The sequence below is a fragment of the Brassica oleracea genome, chromosome C1, assembly GCF_000695525.1.
Source record: "Brassica oleracea var. oleracea cultivar TO1000 chromosome C1, BOL, whole genome shotgun sequence".
In the NCBI taxonomy this organism is placed as follows: Eukaryota; Viridiplantae; Streptophyta; class Magnoliopsida; order Brassicales; family Brassicaceae; genus Brassica; species Brassica oleracea.
This window is the reverse complement of record NC_027748.1, coordinates 35,165,030-35,183,304: the sequence shown is the minus strand read 5'-3', so window position 1 is coordinate 35,183,304 and position 18,275 is coordinate 35,165,030. Positions and strand designations below refer to the sequence as shown.

The 18,275-nt window shown below is 33.1% G+C and overlaps 2 protein-coding genes across 3 annotated transcripts; both read right to left on the bottom strand.

Moving 5' to 3' along the window:
- Nucleotides 1-16,095: 16,095 nt before the first annotated feature.
- On the bottom strand, nt 16,096-18,275 carry LOC106326738 (protein MKS1-like). 2 transcript variants are annotated; one of them, XR_001267314.1, is made up of 2 exons: nt 17,305-18,275; nt 16,096-17,146 (listed from the first exon to the last, which is right to left on the bottom strand). XR_001267314.1 is itself a non-coding variant. In XM_013764660.1 (1 exon), the coding sequence occupies exon 1, from the start codon at nt 18,173-18,175 to the stop codon at nt 17,522-17,524; it is 654 nt and encodes a 217-aa protein (XP_013620114.1). In that variant the 5' UTR covers nt 18,176-18,275; the 3' UTR covers nt 17,236-17,521. The 2 variants fall into 2 exon arrangements, 1 of the variants encoding a protein (XP_013620114.1); XM_013764660.1 differs by lacking the exon at nt 16,096-17,146 and having other exon boundaries at nt 17,236-18,275.
- LOC106338424 lies at nt 16,218-16,881 on the bottom strand. Its single transcript, XM_013777406.1, has 2 exons — nt 16,667-16,881; nt 16,218-16,530 (listed from the first exon to the last, which is right to left on the bottom strand). The coding sequence occupies exons 1-2, from the start codon at nt 16,879-16,881 to the stop codon at nt 16,218-16,220; spliced, it is 528 nt and encodes a 175-aa protein (XP_013632860.1).

The following is an 18,275-nucleotide window of genomic DNA, read 5'->3' as shown; positions in this document are numbered from 1 at the left end:
TCTTTCAAATATAAAATGAAAATATTATAATTAAATAATAAAAAATATAAATAAAAACCATAAATTTTGCAAATGACAACTTAGTTATATTATGTTAAAATTTTCTTTCTAACAATTTATCAAATGACAAATGAGTTATGAGTAAATAATACCATATAATTTTTAAAAACATAGACATTCTTAAATATTTTTTGAATAAATAATTATTTTTAAATTTAATCAACTGAAAATAATATCCGTACAATTGTGTGAGTCAAATTCTAGTTTTATTGATGCATGTTATATATTAGTGTTGCATGTTTTAGGTAACATTCTAATGATGCACGTTTTTAAAAATCTTCTTTATTAAAATTATGCACGTAAGAATAACCCATGAGTTTTTTTGGTTGATTAAATGACATTATATCCAAATTTTTTTAAGTTTATTTCATTAAGGTAACTGAAAAAGACAAACAATAAAATAGGAAGTTTAAATTTATTTAATCATATTTCATTAATGTAACTGAAAAGACAAGTAATAAATTAGGCAGTTTTATTCGTTTTAGGATATTTCATAAATGCAACTGAAAAAGACAAGCAAAAAAAAAAGGAGTTTAATTAATGAAGTAAGAACATTTTCAAATGTGTACTTCTCTTTTAATAATATAGATTATATAGCAGACTTTAATAAAATATAACATATGTTAAAATCATACATTTTGAGATGTATCAAAAAATTGAATAATAAATATGTACTAGGTGATTACTCGCGCCCTGCGCGGGGTGAGTGGCGCGGGGTGAGTGACTAAAAGAGATTTTTTAATCTATAGATATTAGAAATTTTAAAATTATAGGCACAAATATTGGATCTAATGATATATATCGAACGGAAGTGTGCATGTATATATAATGTAAGCTTAATTGTTTCTTTTTTGAAAAAACTTGTGTAATTGGTTATGTGTAAATTAAATATATTTATGTAAAATATATATAATAGTATGCAATAACTTATATTAATTTATTATGAATTTAAGACAAAACAAAACATAGGAAATAAGATTATTGTTTTCATAATAAAAATTATGATTATAATTTAAAAAAAAACATATGTAATAGAAAAATAAAATACGAAAAAACAAATTATAAGGAAACAAATAAAAAACTGATAAAACCAAAATGCCGCGAAAAGGGTCTTCAGAATTGATGGTTTGTGATCCTATAGATAGAAATAATTAAGAATTAGTTTGCTAAACTAAACATACCTACTTACCAAATTCACTAAACGAACTGATATATCAATATATCTACTGGCTTTAAGAATTAGTTTACTCTGATATGTAAATATTTGAACTCAATTACTTTACTAAGAATTAGTTTACTCTGATGTTAGTCACTTTCTCATCTCCTATTATTAGTTCGGATTTCTGGAACCTTGATCCAACTTTTGTCTTCCCCTTGCAGATAACTTTAACACGAATTGGAAATAAAGGTTTGAGAAGACTCAATTCTGCCAACATAGTATGATTACCCATGCCAAAAATTTGTATAAACTTTTTGTGAGATCTTTTAACCGAGGTGATGTGCATAGGTTTAATATCTATATATATATAAAATATGTTCGCCTCACTCCTGCTTTGCCACGTGGAAAGTCGATGCCTGACATGTCAACACGTGTCCCAGCTGTATTAAACGCAGCACTTCATTTAATCTGAAAATTTATTGGGCTTTTATCGTTAGGGGAATATCTATAGTGTTTTGGGCTACTATTTTCTGATTATGTATGCGGCCCGTCGGTCCAACCTCGATAACCCTAAATCTAATGAAGCAAAGAAACATAAGTCGTCTCTCTCCTTCTTTTTGCGGCGCTTGGAAACGTCTGAGCTTCTTCCAAATCTCTGAAACGTAGGTCATCTCTCTCCTTCTCATTTAACATATTTATAATACTTATGTTTTTTAATATCACTGTAAAAAAGTATTTTATTTATTAACTCCATTAAAAATATTAACAGTTAGCCATTAAACTAAATTATTTTAACAAAACAATTAAACAACCACAAAATGAAAGCTCACGGAGTTGTTATAATATATATTAGCCGGCCATTTTTTCTAATTGAAACTGTACTCACACATAAAAAACTACACCAGTATTATATAATATTCAACTTTTTTCAGATTAGATGTCGTTCTAATTTTTTCACACTAATTAAGAAAAATGTTAAATGTTCCGTTTACCCCTATTTAGTTATTTAAAACTTATTGATTCTTTTCTACTATTATGTAAGGATTAAACAAAATTAACACATATTAATTCGAAAGCATACAACCTCACTCACACCACATCTAATTTTTCATGCGGTTGACCTGTGGTAATCATTTCCTCGCACAGATCATTTTGTAAAGCAAACAACACTAACACATATTAGTTCCAAAGCAAATCTAAGACACTACCAATAAGAGCTAAAACGTATTTTCTCCATGCCCAAACATCTTAACAACCATAAACATTATTATACATTTTTTCAAATCCTAACATAAAACACATGCAAAGAAAATATACAATAATATAGACATATACATCATACGTAAATTATATCCCGCCCGTAGGGCAGGCCGATCCTAGTGTACTATATATAACGGTAATCACGATTTGACAATTAGTATTTAGAATCAAAAGATAAAAAAAGCGTAGAGGCTAATTGAAAAACATAATATTTGTACTTCCTTATTTACAAATATTAATTGATCTGAATGTGTACTAAGTTGATCTGATGTTAATTCTCATATATTCTTTTAATCTTCAATGGCATATAATAATACAATTAGGTTAAGATCCGTGTCTTGCACGGAATTAACATTATATATACTATTTTTATGTATTATATGTTTTTTTTTTACATATTTATAAAATAATAAATATATATTGAATATTTAAAATATAGTAACTATTACATATATAATTAAATTGGTGTGAACATAAATAAATTCCATTAAACCAAACAATCACTTTTTCTATTTTATATGGTATATAATTAAATTTAAATGACACTAACGTATATATATATATATATATAATATTTTTAATATTGATATATATATATATATTAAATGATGTTTTCTACTCATTAAATTTTTTGATCATTTGTATATTTTTATAACAAAAACTTTAAATCCGGATTTTCTACAAACAGTAGCAGAAGCTTGGAATTGCTCAGATACTATTTATCACTCTCGTGTAGCTTTATCTAGCTTTCACAAAAAGTTGAAGGCTCTTAAGGAGGCTCTGCGATTGCTGAATAGAACTCATTATGGAGATCTCCCAAACAGAACAAAGCAAGCTTATGAGGAACTTTGTGAATGTCAAAATCAGGCACTTCTTGACCCGGGACCAGAGACCTTTGCGAGAGCAGCAGCTGCTTCAGAGAAGTGGAACCATTTGGCTCGCATTGAAGAGAAATTTTACAGGCAAAAATCTTGTGTAAGATGGCTTCAAGCAGGAGATCAAAATACGAAATACTTTCACAGAATAGCACAGGCCCGAGCAGCTAGAAATATGATCAGAAGTTTGGTCAATGCTCAGGGAGTTGTTCTTACGTCTCAGTCTGATATTAAGCGGGAGGCCGTCGCTCATTTCCAGACTTTTCTGCAAACCCAGGATCCCACTACTGTCGATATCTCAGTAGATTACTTTCGGAGCCTGCTTACTTACCGATGTTCGACAGAAACTGCTTCAGGCCTTGTTGGACCAGTCACTGCTCATGAAATTGTGAAAGCTGTACAAGCTTTACCTAATGATATAGTCTCCGGACCTGATGGCTACACTAAGGAATTCTTTATTGCAGCCTGGCCAGTAATGGGAAGAGAGTTTACTGCTGCTATCCAATCCTTTTTTCTCTATGGATTTATGACGAAAATAATTAATGCCACTATTCTAGCCTTGGTCCCAAAGACAGAAGATGCTCTCACAATGAAGGACTACAGACCCATTTCCTGCTGTAATTTACTCTACACACTACAAGAAAAAATGCTTTTCTTAGCGGTCGAATAACGCTATCTATGGATACGATAGCGGTTTTTGAAGCGCTGTATCATCGCCCGTCATAATAGCTCAGGCACATTAGATAACGGTTTTTCGCGTTGCTATCTTATTGTCATATACTATAGCGTTTGTTTGTATGCAATTAAATATTCTTTAATAGCGTATTTTTTGTTATTATTGACATGGTTAAAAATAAAAATACAATAAAAATATTTATTTTTTTATACATCATTGAAATTGCAATTTAATTAAAACTGATATATATATTAAAATTAAATTATAAATGAAATTGAATTACAAATTATTCATAATTAAAACTGGTTCACATATAAAAATAAATCAAAATTGGTTTAAATGTAAACCCAAAAAATAAACCTTAAAAGCTAAACCTAAAAAGAAACCTAACTCTTCGTGCCTCCACCTCTCCGCCTCCGCCTCGTCTGTTTGTTTACACCAGCCACCTCCTTCACCGGATCTATCAACCACCATCACAAACTCCTTCGCATCGACGCTTCAAACCACGCTGTTAGCTACGCCATCTGCTGTCCTCCTCCATCCCCCACCACTTCTCTTTCCCGTTTCATCATCTTCTCACACCACCATTTCTCTTTACCATGTCATCGTCCCACCGTCTTCCTCCGCCTACAGAATCCGGCGTAGCTAGTCCCCATCCGACTCCACTCCTTCGTTATCCACTACTTCTTCTCCCTAAACAACAACAAAACGTTTCAACCAAACTTGAATCCATGTTTCAGGGTCGCTGTAGAAAGCAATTAAACATATGGAATTGAAGAATGGAAAACATGGATACTTTGGAGACATAGAGGTTACGAGAGATGGCGATTGAGAGAGATTGAGAGACATAGAGTTTGACAGACATGGCGACTGGGATTGAGAGATACAGAGGTCGAGAGAGATGGAGAATGTGAGAGATGGGAGAGATAGAGAGAAAAACTCTTGATATCCTCACCATTGGATAAGATTTTATCAATGGTAGAGATTAAAAGTTGGTTATCCTCGCCAACATTTATCATCCAATGAGAAATAAGACTGATAAAATGAGAAGGGAAAGATCTTGTCCATTGGATTGAATCCAATCTAATAGACGAAAATGACTAGCTAATCAGATTTTTTTTTTGTTAGAGTTTAAGGTATGTATAGTACAAATGTAAATAAATTTAAGATTTATATATAATTAGTGTAAAGTATATATGTAAATAAATTTAATAAGTGTTATGATTTGTAACCATGATATTTGATGTATTAAGTTTGAAAAGATTAGATTTGAAGTTTGGAGTTTAAAATAAGGGATTATGTATATGGTTTGAGGGTTAGAGGTTTAGGGTATTGATTTAGACTTGAGATGAATTTTTGAAAAATATTAATTTTAAGTTTATATTTAAGAATTGAAGTTTAATTTAAGATATGATGTTAAAATAGTAGAGTTTAAAAGTTTGTGTTTAGAGTTTAAAAACTTGTTTAGGGTTTAGGGATTAAAAATACCAAACATAACGTTTTTAAATGTGTTTTGCTATTAAACATAAGTTTTACATATAAAACCATGTGCTATCACAGCGTTTCCAATTATGCCGCTCTATCATAGTGTTTCCAAAAATACAAACGCTATCTAAAACTAACAGGTATGTCAACCATAGCAGAAAGTGAAAAAATGTTATCCTCTACTACTATCAAAACTCATTTTTCTTGTAGTGACAAGGTTATTTCTAAGATCCTAGCCACAAGACTCAGGACTATATTTCTGGAAGCTATCGAAGCTAATCAATGTGCTTTCATTGAAGAGAGACTTCTATTGGAAAATGTTTTACTGGCCTCGGAGCTTGTAAATGGGTATCACAAAACTAAAGGAAAGCCTCGATGTGTGGTGAAGTTTGATATAGCCAAGGCTTTTGATACAGTTAAATGGTCGTTCATTGTCTCAGTTCTCCAAGCCATGGGATTACCAGCGCAGTTTATACATTGGATCGGACTCTGTATCTCTACAGCTGCTTTTTCTGTTTCAGTTAATGGCAGTCTAGAAGGTTTCTTTACTAGCGCTAGAGGTATCAAACAGGGCTGTTCACTATCTCCTTATCTTTATGTCATTCTCAGCAATGTTCTATCCAAACTTCTCAATCAGGCAGCGGAGGCAAGGGAATATGATTACCATCCGCAATGTGCAGGGGTCAAGCTCACTCATCTTAGCTTTGCTGATGACATATTGGTGTTCTCGGATGGTACTGCTAGCTCACTTGCAGGGGTCATGAGTGTCATGGGAAGGTTTACGAAGATATCTGGTTTGCACATTAATGTCATGAAGTCCTCGATTTTTGCTTCTGGAGTCAATCTTTCACCTCTTCTCGATGCGGCAATAGAGATGGGGATCAGTGTAGTCACACTGCCTATACGATACTTGGGAATGCCTCTAACGACAAAAACGCTAACAAGCAGTGACTATGAACCTTTGATTGACAAGATCAGAAGACGGATGCTTTGCTGGTCAACCAGGGCCCTATCTTATGCAGGGCGATTACAACTGATCAAGACGGTAATCTCTAGTATGGTGAATTTTTGGAGTTCAGTATATATTCTGCCTGCGAGATGTCTGGATACGATAGAAAGCATGTGCAGTAATTTTCTCTGGTCTGGAACTCCCAATCAATGCCACAAGGCAAAGGTTAGTTGGGAAGAAATCTGCTATCCTAAAGAAGAAGGAGGATTAGGGATACGGAAGCTGCGAGATTCAGGGAAGGTTTTTGCTTTGAAACTTATATGGCGTATGTTTACGCAGTCGACGTCGCTCTGGGTATGCTGGACGAAGCACTATCTCCTGAAATATTCCTCTTTTTGGGACGTTCAGGACGACACTAAGGGATCATGGATATGGCGGAAGTTGTTAAAGTTGAGACCTCTTGCATACAGTTTCTTTCGGTGTGAAGTGAGAGATGGAGCTACAACACATTTATGGTTTGATAATTGGTTGGATAGGGGTCGTCTTATTGATATCACGGGAGCAACATGAACCACTTATCTCGGAGTACTTCAACATGCCATGGTGAGCGAAGCAGCAAATCATAACGGCTGTAGAATTAGGGGGTCTCGTTGTCGACGATATCATGCGCTATACGCAGACATTGTCTCAGCGAATCCTCCTCAGTCTAGTTTGGGAAAGGACTTAGTGAAGTGGAAGCATGACGAGGATGACTATCGGGAAAATTTACATCCATTACAACTTGGAACCTGATTAGGGCGAAGAAGGATAGAGAACAATGGAGTAGAGTAGTTTGGTTTGCTCAGGGAGTTCCAAGGTATGCTTTCATCACTTGGCTTGCTATGAAGGATCGGTTATCAACTGGAAATAGGATGAGGCAATGGGGAGTAGTACAAGGATGTGAGCTGTGTGGAGAGAGAGATGAAACCAGGGATCACTTATTTTTTGCTTGCCCTTATTCTTATACAGTCTGGGAATCTTTGGCCAAAGGTCTCATGGGTTGGGGGATTAATCCAGATTGGCACTGGACAATTCAGCATTTGATTGGTATGCACCAAAGCATGGATTCAGTGTTGGCAAAATTGCTGTTCCAGACTACCATTTATCACATTTGGAGAGAGAGAAATGGAAGGAGGCGTCAGCAACCTCGGACACCGGTAGAGCAAATGAAGAGAAGGGTTGAAAAAGAAGTGAGGACCAAGGTTTTTTCACTTAAATATACACATAATCACAAGTTTGCAGGAATGCTTCAAAGGTGGTTCTTTCATATGATATAGTGCTTAGGAACTTAAAATGTGTTTCCTTAGGTTGGAGATAGATTGTAAATAACCTTCATTCTTATGATAGTCCAATAGATTTGAAATTTCATCAAAAAAAAAAACTTTAAATCACTAATAACAAAATTTTCATTGTGTGATTAATAGTCTTAGTAATTTATAAAATTTTAAAATATTTAAGGATAAGTTTAAAATTTAAATATTAAGTTGTCAATATTTTTTCAAAGCTTTTACCAAAAAAGAATGTTCAAAGAAAATTTTGAAATTAAAATATTTATGTATTTTATATGTGATATAGTTTAATTTAACGATATATATATTTCTTTTACACTTAATTTATTAAATGAGACTTCTTATTTATATGATTTGTAATCATTTTTATTTTATCATAACAAAAAATTTAAATCATGGATCATAAAATTTGAATGTTAGACTTTTAACAGTTTTAGTAATATATAATCGTTTTTAAAAAATCAAAATATAATATATACAAAAAATTCTAATTTTTATTATATAGTTAATGTAGTTGTTTAATTAATTTTATTTATTTAAAATTTAAAAAATATGATAGCGAATACACTAATTTTATCAAATCTTTATTATTCAAAATCATTAATTTTCATATATACGTTAGCCACATCAGGCAATCCGTAATTTTTATTTAAGAAAAAAATGAAAAATATTAATAATGAATTTATGGTTACTTTAATAAAAAGCTTATTATATATTTAGATGAAGCAACTTATTTCTCTAAAGATTCTAAAACTCAATATGATGATGACACATGACTAGTTCAAATGTTGTAATGCTTCTCTTTTAATATATAGGGGATAATCGGGTTTCACCGAATTCCCTTTTATAAATTCTACATTCACACCTAATGCATTAAACGAATAATATTATTTAAATATTTTTGATTCTGCAATAATACTGATTTCTTAATTGTATAATTTAAGGATAGTTGCCGTAAAGACAACTAATAAACCTTGGGACTAAATATGTATACCAAAAACCATTGATTTCAAAACATCATAAAAACCTAATATACTATACGAATGAGTCTCGATATTAACTTGATTGAAGAAATTTGGTAACTTGCTCTCTAATTAGTGAATCTGTTTAAAATCTTGATTCCTTTTGTAGTTATCTATGAATTTTTTTCCAGGGAAGATATATTAAAGGGCTTCAGGAAAGAAAAATCTTGATTATAACTATATGTGTACGAAAATAAAGTACAACCTATATACAGTCTGTGGCAATGTTCAGTATTTGGGATGAATTTTTTTTTTTTTTTTTTGATAATCCAGGGGTTCCCCGCTTCACGGGTCATTCCCCTGGGCCCGGTCAGGCAGCGGTCCACTTCACCCGGGAGGGCTATACCTGGGCTGGATCGAACCCAGTACCGCTTTGGTGTCCAGAAGAGGCAGAATAGTTTTCGCATGGGGAGGGAATCGAACCCGGATGGTGGTTGCCACCACAGGCCCGTCCTGCCACTTGGACTATCTCGTCCGGACAATTGATGATAAATATATGATATGCTTTGTTATAAGAAGGTTAGTAGGTCATGCATGATATATTTTAAAATCATGTAATCATATAAGTAAACATAATGAACATGTATATAGTACGGCATACAAAAGCCATAACAACAGCGTAGAAAAAATAATAAACTGGGAAGACCTTTCTGCAAAATTGTAGATCATACAAAATATTTAACAGGTTTGTATATATGCATACTAATTAACAAAACCGATAACCAAAAATAGGAAAAGCACCGATCATTGCATATTTATAATTATGCTTGTTTTCCAGTTTGTGCTTCTCAATTTTTAAACGAAAACTAAAATGTTTATAGTATTGTTATAGTCAATAATATAAGTCCATATGAGTATGTATAAGTCGATGACAAAAAAAAAGGTTAAAGTCAATAATATATTTAAATGAGATTTGGAAAGATAAGCACTGGTCTACATCAGGAGCATACGGAGTTAAGCCATGAGTTTGCTTGAGAGAATGTTTTGATAAATAGGGAGTCGAGAAGAAGGGTGGTGTGATTCGATGAATTGTAGACAACATATATTTATATTAAAAAGTCAAACCCGTGCAGGGTTAATGAAACACAATCAAATCGTTGTAATTAAATATAATATTACCTATTTAATTTCACATAACTTGTGTTCCAATTATATACTAAAACTTACCTTAATTTTGTAGACACTATAATCAACCTTTTTTTTATATGACAAAATTGAAGAAAATGAATAAAAGCACTTTTATTAATTGATTCAAATAATTTGAATCCATAATCTAACTTCATTATATACAACAGTCAAGTATTTGATAAAATTTTGTAACCATATATAATCGACTTCCTATTATTACCAAAAAGTTATCAAAATTATTGGCGGAGCAGATTATTGACCAATAATTAAGGTTACCAAAATAATTAACCGTTACCAAAATAATTAACCGTTACCAAAATCGTAAATTAAAAATATATCAAAGTTATTAGAAGTTTCCTTTTAACAATTATGTTAAATATCACCCAGATTTGAATTTGTATTTTAATATTGATTACGATAAGTTTAAATTTTATAGGGTCAGGAATTTCTATATATGTCCTTTAATAGATTTAGGGTTTTTTATTATTTGCTATTTGATGGACCATCATGATGACATTATAGTTAGACATTTAATTTGTAGACACTATAGTTAGATATTATACTTAGATTGCGTTTTTATATATAATGTCTAACTATATATAAAATGCTATATGATGAATACTTGAAAAAGACAAAACAATATTTTGTCTCAATCTATTTAACTATAAGAAGTATAATTTATAAAGACATTGCGCGAGATGAACATATGTTAGACTTCTGCTAACATTGTGAAGATACTACATAGGACCGGGCCTGTCTAGAACAAATGTTTTTTCGATCTAGGGTTTAGTGTATAAATCGTTACAATCCTCTTCACGTGTATGTGAACAGATCACAAAATCGTAATCTCATATATAATTGCCTTTGTAAGTATGGGAAAATAATAATGACTAATCATTAAACGTTGACGTGTCATTTTGTTAGTCAATAATGAAGAAGCTTATAGTGTATTAGTCAAGTTATAATCTAATGATCAATGGTAATTTTTGTAATTAGTCTAGTTAACAAAGGGTTTTTGAATATAGTGTGTGAGAAAGCTTGTGGTGCTGCCACGTAGAAAATGACAATTTCGATAATAATACATGAATTAAAGGTTAGTTCTCTATAATGATCCTCAAATAATAAAAGGGGATGTAATTTTAAGTCATTTCAAATAAATTTTTTTGATTGTACGATAACATTAAATATATGATGAATCCTTTGGTTTTTTTGTTTCTTTTTTTATTAACCACTAGATCGTCTTCCGCGCTGCACGCGGATAATTTCTATTTAAATTTTAGTAATAATTTTGCTATGTTAAAATCAAATATTATAAAATCTTCCTGTGTTTATAAACTATCTAGTGTATAAGATATAGTATAAGAGGAAAGACATATTCGGATTTTTTTGTTTGACTATTACATATACTTTTATCTTATAATGGTCATGACCTAACAATTGTTTTTGAATTAAAATATTCTTAAAATATATAGTAAAATGTGTGTACAATCATAAATCTAAAATAAAGATATGCGTACTAATATATATTAATATTTTTTATATATTAAAAGAATTTTAATGACAGTTTTAAAATTTTATTGCAGATCGAAAAAATATTTTTTATATTATAGATATTTTAACAAAAAAAAATATGAATATTTCTAGAATTGTTGCATTTTCGAGTTCAGAGAAACCACATAACTACTAAATATTAAAAATTATAATTTTTTCATCTTGATTATATTTTGCTAAATTTTTAAATATTTACAACAAAATCTTCACTTAGATTATATTTTTAAATTAGAAAACATTTGCATACATCGTAGATTAAACTCTTGTTCTTAAGAAGCGGAATGAGCTTTTTTTTTTGTCAACGGAATGAGCCTTTAATTAAATCTTTCTCTTACTTTTTTTGTTTCATCTCTACCTTTAAAAAAACAAATTATTGTATAAATAAATAATTATAGTTTATTTTTTCACCAAATCACGGAGTTAAAGTTTTTGTTAAATCTATTTCCATTATATAAAATAAAAAGTGAAGAAGACTTAGTTTGTTGTTTTTTTTTTTGCTGTTTCGTCTAATACTTGATTTTTGTCGGAAAGAATCGATATTTCGTCACAAATACATGCATGAGAAGAAAATGTTTTCCAATAATGCACTTAACAATATTTACATTGTCAAAGTCAAACTGCCAACAGCCTATAAACCACAACCAGGGACGGATTTAGAAACGTTTCTAATCGGGGCACAATATTAGAAACAGTAAAAAAAAATTTGATGGGAGCACATTTTCAATTTTATTCAGTAAACTAACAATAGTTCATCAAATTAATTTATGTTACTTAAGAAAAAAATAAAAATCAGTAGGGGCACGTGACCTTGTACCGTTGTTAGTGCGTCCGCCCCTGACCACAACTAAAATAAATCAGAAACAAATCTCATTCATATTGCAAAAGCGTATTCACCTATTTATGTAAATATCTGATTTTACACCAATTTTGGAAAATAGCAAGTAAAATGTATTTTTTCCGTTCACATAAACTTACTCTGCATACACACCATTTTTATGAAATATCCAGTCCATCACCCATCAACAAAAAAAAAACTTTTTTATTCTTAATCGAGAGGTTCAGACAATAAAAAACGCAAAACATAATTTACATTATAAACTTAATAAATTAATAAACACTGTAAATTAATAAATTTATTCAAAATAGAACGTAATTTAGTATAATAATAAGGTAGCAATTAACTAAGAAATCATGTAGAAATATATTTCTATAATTCTATTAAAATGATAAGTAAATAGTTATGAATATAAAATTTATACGTATAAGAAATTCTATTGTTTGTTTTCTTTTCAATGAGCTCTATCATCAACTTTTAATATTTTAGTGTTAGTTTAATAGTTTAATAGTTTAATGCTACATCTAAAACATATCTACATTCTAATATATATATATAATTCGATTAATAACTAAATATATGAAATCAAATATTATTATTAGTATTTGACGTAAAACATATTTAGAAGTAAATAAATGTGAAAATATTTAATTAAACTAAATTTTCGTATAAATTAATAAAATATCATGATTTTATAACAATGGATTTAAAGAGTTTTGGCTGTTTTTTTTTGTTTTTGGGAAACATGAACCAAGTGATATGTTAACATATTTCCTATTTATCTCATCAATATACTTTTCTTCGTGTGTCCTTTCTAAAGAACTAATCCTTTATAATGCTTCATGGTAGCTTTATAGAAGATTAGCACAATTTAAAAAAAAAAGTATAATTAAAAAGCATAATTTTTTTTTTTGAAAACAGAAACAGATATAAATCTATGAAATTTCTTAAGGTAATATTAATTATTTACAAAATTTAAGTTAATTGTTTCTCAAATATAATAAAAGGCCTGCAAGAGTTTACAATACTGATAACCATAGATAACAAATCGGAGATATTCTTATTAGCAAATCTTCATACACACTCACTTGGCATAAAACGAATGTGAAATCACAAATTGTACAATAGTTTCTTAGTAAAAAGGGACAACGAAGAAAACCAAAAGCAACCAAGTGAGTTTTTATTCCACCTCCAATTTTCAGACATGGCACTCTTCTTTATTGTTTTTCACTCTTCATCAGAGTAAGAACATGTAGACAACACTGTGAATCCACGACTTCTGGATCTGTGCAACACATTCAACCAATAGGGGTTTACTAACCAAATGATTTAAATAGTAACTCAGTGAGTGTAGTGGTGACTTGTAAAACACTGATGACAAAAGCAATCACTTTACCCAGAATCTAAGTGGAACCAATGCGCCAGCGGTTTGTGATAAAGGATTGAAATCTTACCTCTTCGAAATGTGTGAGCTTGAAATGTTTTGTTTCCCATCTCTGTCCACCTGACCCGATCACAGCCTTCACCGTTTTTTTAGAAACCTGGAGCAGAAAACATAAACACTGAGCCTGGAAACAGTGTTCAAGGTTTACACTTACAAGAAAGCTTAGTATCTCTAGTAGCAGAGATTGTACTCCTCGATTTGAAATCTTCCCTTGAAAGCCTAAAGGTTCCTAATCATATTTCCATAAATCTTCATGTCTATAAACTGAGTAAACATAAACACTGAGCCTGGAAACAGTGTTCAAGGTTTACACTTACAAGAAAGTCTGAGAGAACTCTCGATTTGAAATCTCCCCTTGAAAGCCTAAAGGTTCCTAATCATGTTTCCAGAAATCTTCATGTCTATAAACTGAGCTACCAAAGAGTCCTCAAGACAATAAGAAGATAAACTATCAAACCTGTTATGTTGTGCCAGATCTATCTAAACCCAATATCAATATATTCAATTATTTCAAAGCATGATGATCAGTGGATAAGACCTAAACCAAGATTCATATTTATCTGTTTAATTGCATTCGCAAGAGAGGAACTGGTATTCACATGAGAGTGAGTAAGACCAACATATGTTGTGTTGTAACTACTTGTTTGAAAAAGTGAAAGTCTTAAGGTTTCCTGAAAAGCAGAACGTAGTTTAGATAGTATTTGAACTTAAATATGGAGCATAATTAATTGCAGATGAAAAACCCATATATTAGTAGTGTAATCATTACCGTTTGTTTATACATAGCAACGAACTAAGATCCATGTCTTGTTTTTACATTTTTCTCCAATCTTCACGGGAAAGACGATGAACTAATCACCATAGCCGCATCCTATGGCACCACCTGGATACTCCTCTTCTTCACCCTCCTCACAATCAAAACATCATGGCTTTCTTCATTTGTGGCTTCAGCTGATGGGAACCTTCTAAACTTCTGTATGACAGTGCCCTTGTCCATGTCTGAGATTAGTGAGTATACATGAATTGACAGACTAAAACATGGGAATATAAAACTTTGGTGTACCTGTTCATCAATCAAAGGGTTAGGCGGAGGTTGTTGAAGCCAAGCGGTGGAATGTGTTTAGGTGGTGGATGTAATAGGCGAGCAATGAAAGCGGTGAGGATATTATAATGGTGAGCTAGAGGGAATATGAAGAGTTGTACCCATTCAAGTGTTAATTAATGGTTTTGACGGGTTAATGTAGACGACGGTGGTCATCATAACGAGAAGTTTCTTAATGGCTTTAGGTTTTTTGGTGATAATGGGGAAGAGGAAGATGAAAAGATAGATCGTCGTAGATGTAGAAAGAAATATGAATATGTTTTCTGGGCTTTTTTGGGTTTTGACGGGAATTAAAAAATACGGTATTTAATCTATTTCGAGTTTCGACGTTAGCCGGCCTGACGTGGCAAAAAAGAACATTTCTATTGGTTGATTTTTTTATCCTAGGTGGACACTTTCTCCATTGAGCATATCTCTTTTTTAGTATTGTTAGATTGTTTCCAATCCCCGCTTACTGGGGCCGACTAATCTGTGGATCCCGGTGTGCCGATCATGTAAATTTCCGGTGGCCAATTTTTCACGGGTAATGTATTTGGTTTTTCTCCCTTAAGTACTTCTAGACCAACTCCACTAGGTTGGTTTTTTGTTTCTTAACATAACTATAAAATAAAAATGGAAATCCATAGAAGATCTTCGTGTATCAAAAATTGAGGAAGCGTTACGGACTGAAACACAGATTAAGGATTCACAAGATGCGGAAAAGAAATTTCTACATTATGTTACGTAAGTCTAATTTTAGAGTTACCAATCGGTGCTATATTGATGGAGCATGTAAAACATGATATTTTAATAGGATAATTATGGTTTTACAGTAGAAATGGGTCTATCAGAAAAATATAATAGGTGCCATGGATATCTATATAAGTCTATCAATTTTACTTGTAAAATATGAAATTCTAATTTAGGTGATGAAGTGCATGAGGACCGGAAATGGTGTTTACAACTTACTATTCTTATACTATTCTTAATTGGCAAAATGACATCAATAAATAGCTTTCACTATTCACATGAAAAAAAATTCTTCCTAAACTTTGCTATCGGACATATTTTAAGGACTAAAAATACAATGGATGACAAGGTTGTCGGTGGTGCTCAGAATATGCCTTGTGTTATAGTTTATGTTTGATTTAATTTCATCAAACATTGTTCAAGCGGGAGAAGGACAAATAATCAATCAGTTCAAATTACATAACCAGACCTTTTTATTATTATTATTATTATTTTCTTTCTAATTTACCTTTATTCCTTTTATTCTCAAGCATTACAAAGGAGAACTACTCTATTGCTAGCTACTAAAAGAAAGAGAACCAAGTAGAAAGAAAGGTAACAGTCGAAGGTAGATTTCACCGTGCCCTTGACAAAGAGTCCAATTTGGCGCGAATCAGACGTTGAATCTCAGCAATAAGAGGAGCAGGAGGTCGTGAAACCTGTGAATGAATCCTAAAGTTCCTCTCCTTCCATATCATATAGACGGAAGCTTGATACGACAGCCGTAGAATAAGATTGACATTGTTGTCCTGAGTGGGACTTCTGATCCACCTGAGTCCTTCTTCAAACAATGGAGGAGGAGAAAGATGGAGTCTAGAGTAGAAGAAAGACCAGACCTCCTTACTATAAGGACAGTCGAAGAAGATATGTTGCCTACACTCATTGCTGCTGCCACAGAGAATACATAAAGGAGATACAGAAACCCCCCCAACGTCTCATTCTGTCTCTAGTTGACAGTCTATCAAGAGCTGCTAGCCACAAGATAAAAGCATGCTTAGGAATCATACCTGTAAACCACACTGACCTGTACCAAGGTACTGCCGGAGACTGATTATACAAGTAATTCCACATGGCTGAGGAAGAGTAGCTATCTTTAGGAGCATTCCCTCCAATTTGCCAAAGATAGCGATCATCCACTTCAAAGTTGATAATATCTGCCGGATCCGGCAAAGAGTCTCTTAAGAAAGAGATAATAGGGTTTCTTGATCCCGATGAGCTCAACCACCACTGATTACCCATAAGAGCTTCACGTACTGTCGCAGTCTCTGCTAAGCTTGTGATTCTTGGAGCATTAACACTCAATGGCGACTCCCTTGCCCCTCACTTCTTACTCCCCAATTTCAACCTCTTCTTCTATCAGCCATCGTTCCCTGGAATGGCTTCCTTCGATGGAGCATCGGAACCACCACTTAAATGTCTACTGCAAGGGAGGTTGCAGCAGTGACTCGCCTTGGCATTGAGGTTATTCTCCAACACTTTTTTTGTTCTATTTGTGATTTGGTTACTGTAACTATGGATTCAGTTAGTAGTTTTTAGTGCTTAGGCATTAAGATTTGAGCTGTCTCCTATACGCGATGATTGACAAAGCATATGATAAAATGGAAGTATATATTTGATTGCTTGTGTAGAGGTTACACACTGTATTATATAGTTCAAACTTACAAGAAACATGAGGCGGAGATTTTTTTTATGCTTTAGACATGTATACTGAAAGGATGATGCTCTGTCTTGATCTTCATAGGTTGCGATTGTTGTTGGAGGAGGAAATATATTTCGTGGATCCACCTGGGCTGGGTGTAGTGGCCTCTGCTGATTATAAAAATCCATTCCTAAGTTCTGAACTTGCTATTCTAGTCTTCACTGTCAAGAGTGTCAAAAACTAATCCCAAATATGACTGAACAAATCAGCAAACGTTGGAGAAGCAACCAAGCTAGCAAAACCAAACGGGCTCATTAACCCCGCCGGCGAAAACAATCCCGGCGAGAACATCCCACCTTGGTGAGTAGTCATCTGCGAGAATATTCCGGCAGAAGCTGTCGGTAACATAGCCGGAGAAGGGGAGAGTATCCCCGGCGCATAGCCGCTCAACTCGGCTGCTTCTTCCATAGCCGTCGCGATTTCCACCGTCTCATCTTTAGCCGCCATCACCGGTTCTTTTCCTCCTCTCGGGCTTGCATTCTCGGTCGCGGCGAGTCTCGCCGCCGGAGATACATCTCCGCCGTTACCGGATTCGAGGAAGACGGCGGATGAGATGCCGGTGAGACGCTGGACGACGTTCATGAAATCCGAGGCTGTGGTGTGGACGACTTTCGGCGAGACGGCGTAGATGACCACCGGCTCTCGAGCAGCGTAGAGCGGAGCTTGGTCGCGATGCTGAGGCGGAGGAGCAGGGTGTTTAGGAGGTTTCTTGATCTTGTGAGAGTCTTTGTTGACGCTGAGAGGTGAGGGACGAGGACCACAGATCTGAAGCTGACGTTTCTGGTTCTGTTGGTCGGAAGGATTGCCGCCGGCGAAAGACTCCGACGGATCCATTATTTTCTCAAAAGAGTTTGTTTCTTTCGAGCTAATTTGTGTTCTTCTTGTGTGGTTTGGGAATCGAAATGAATCTTTGTCGACGACGAGCTAGTATTGA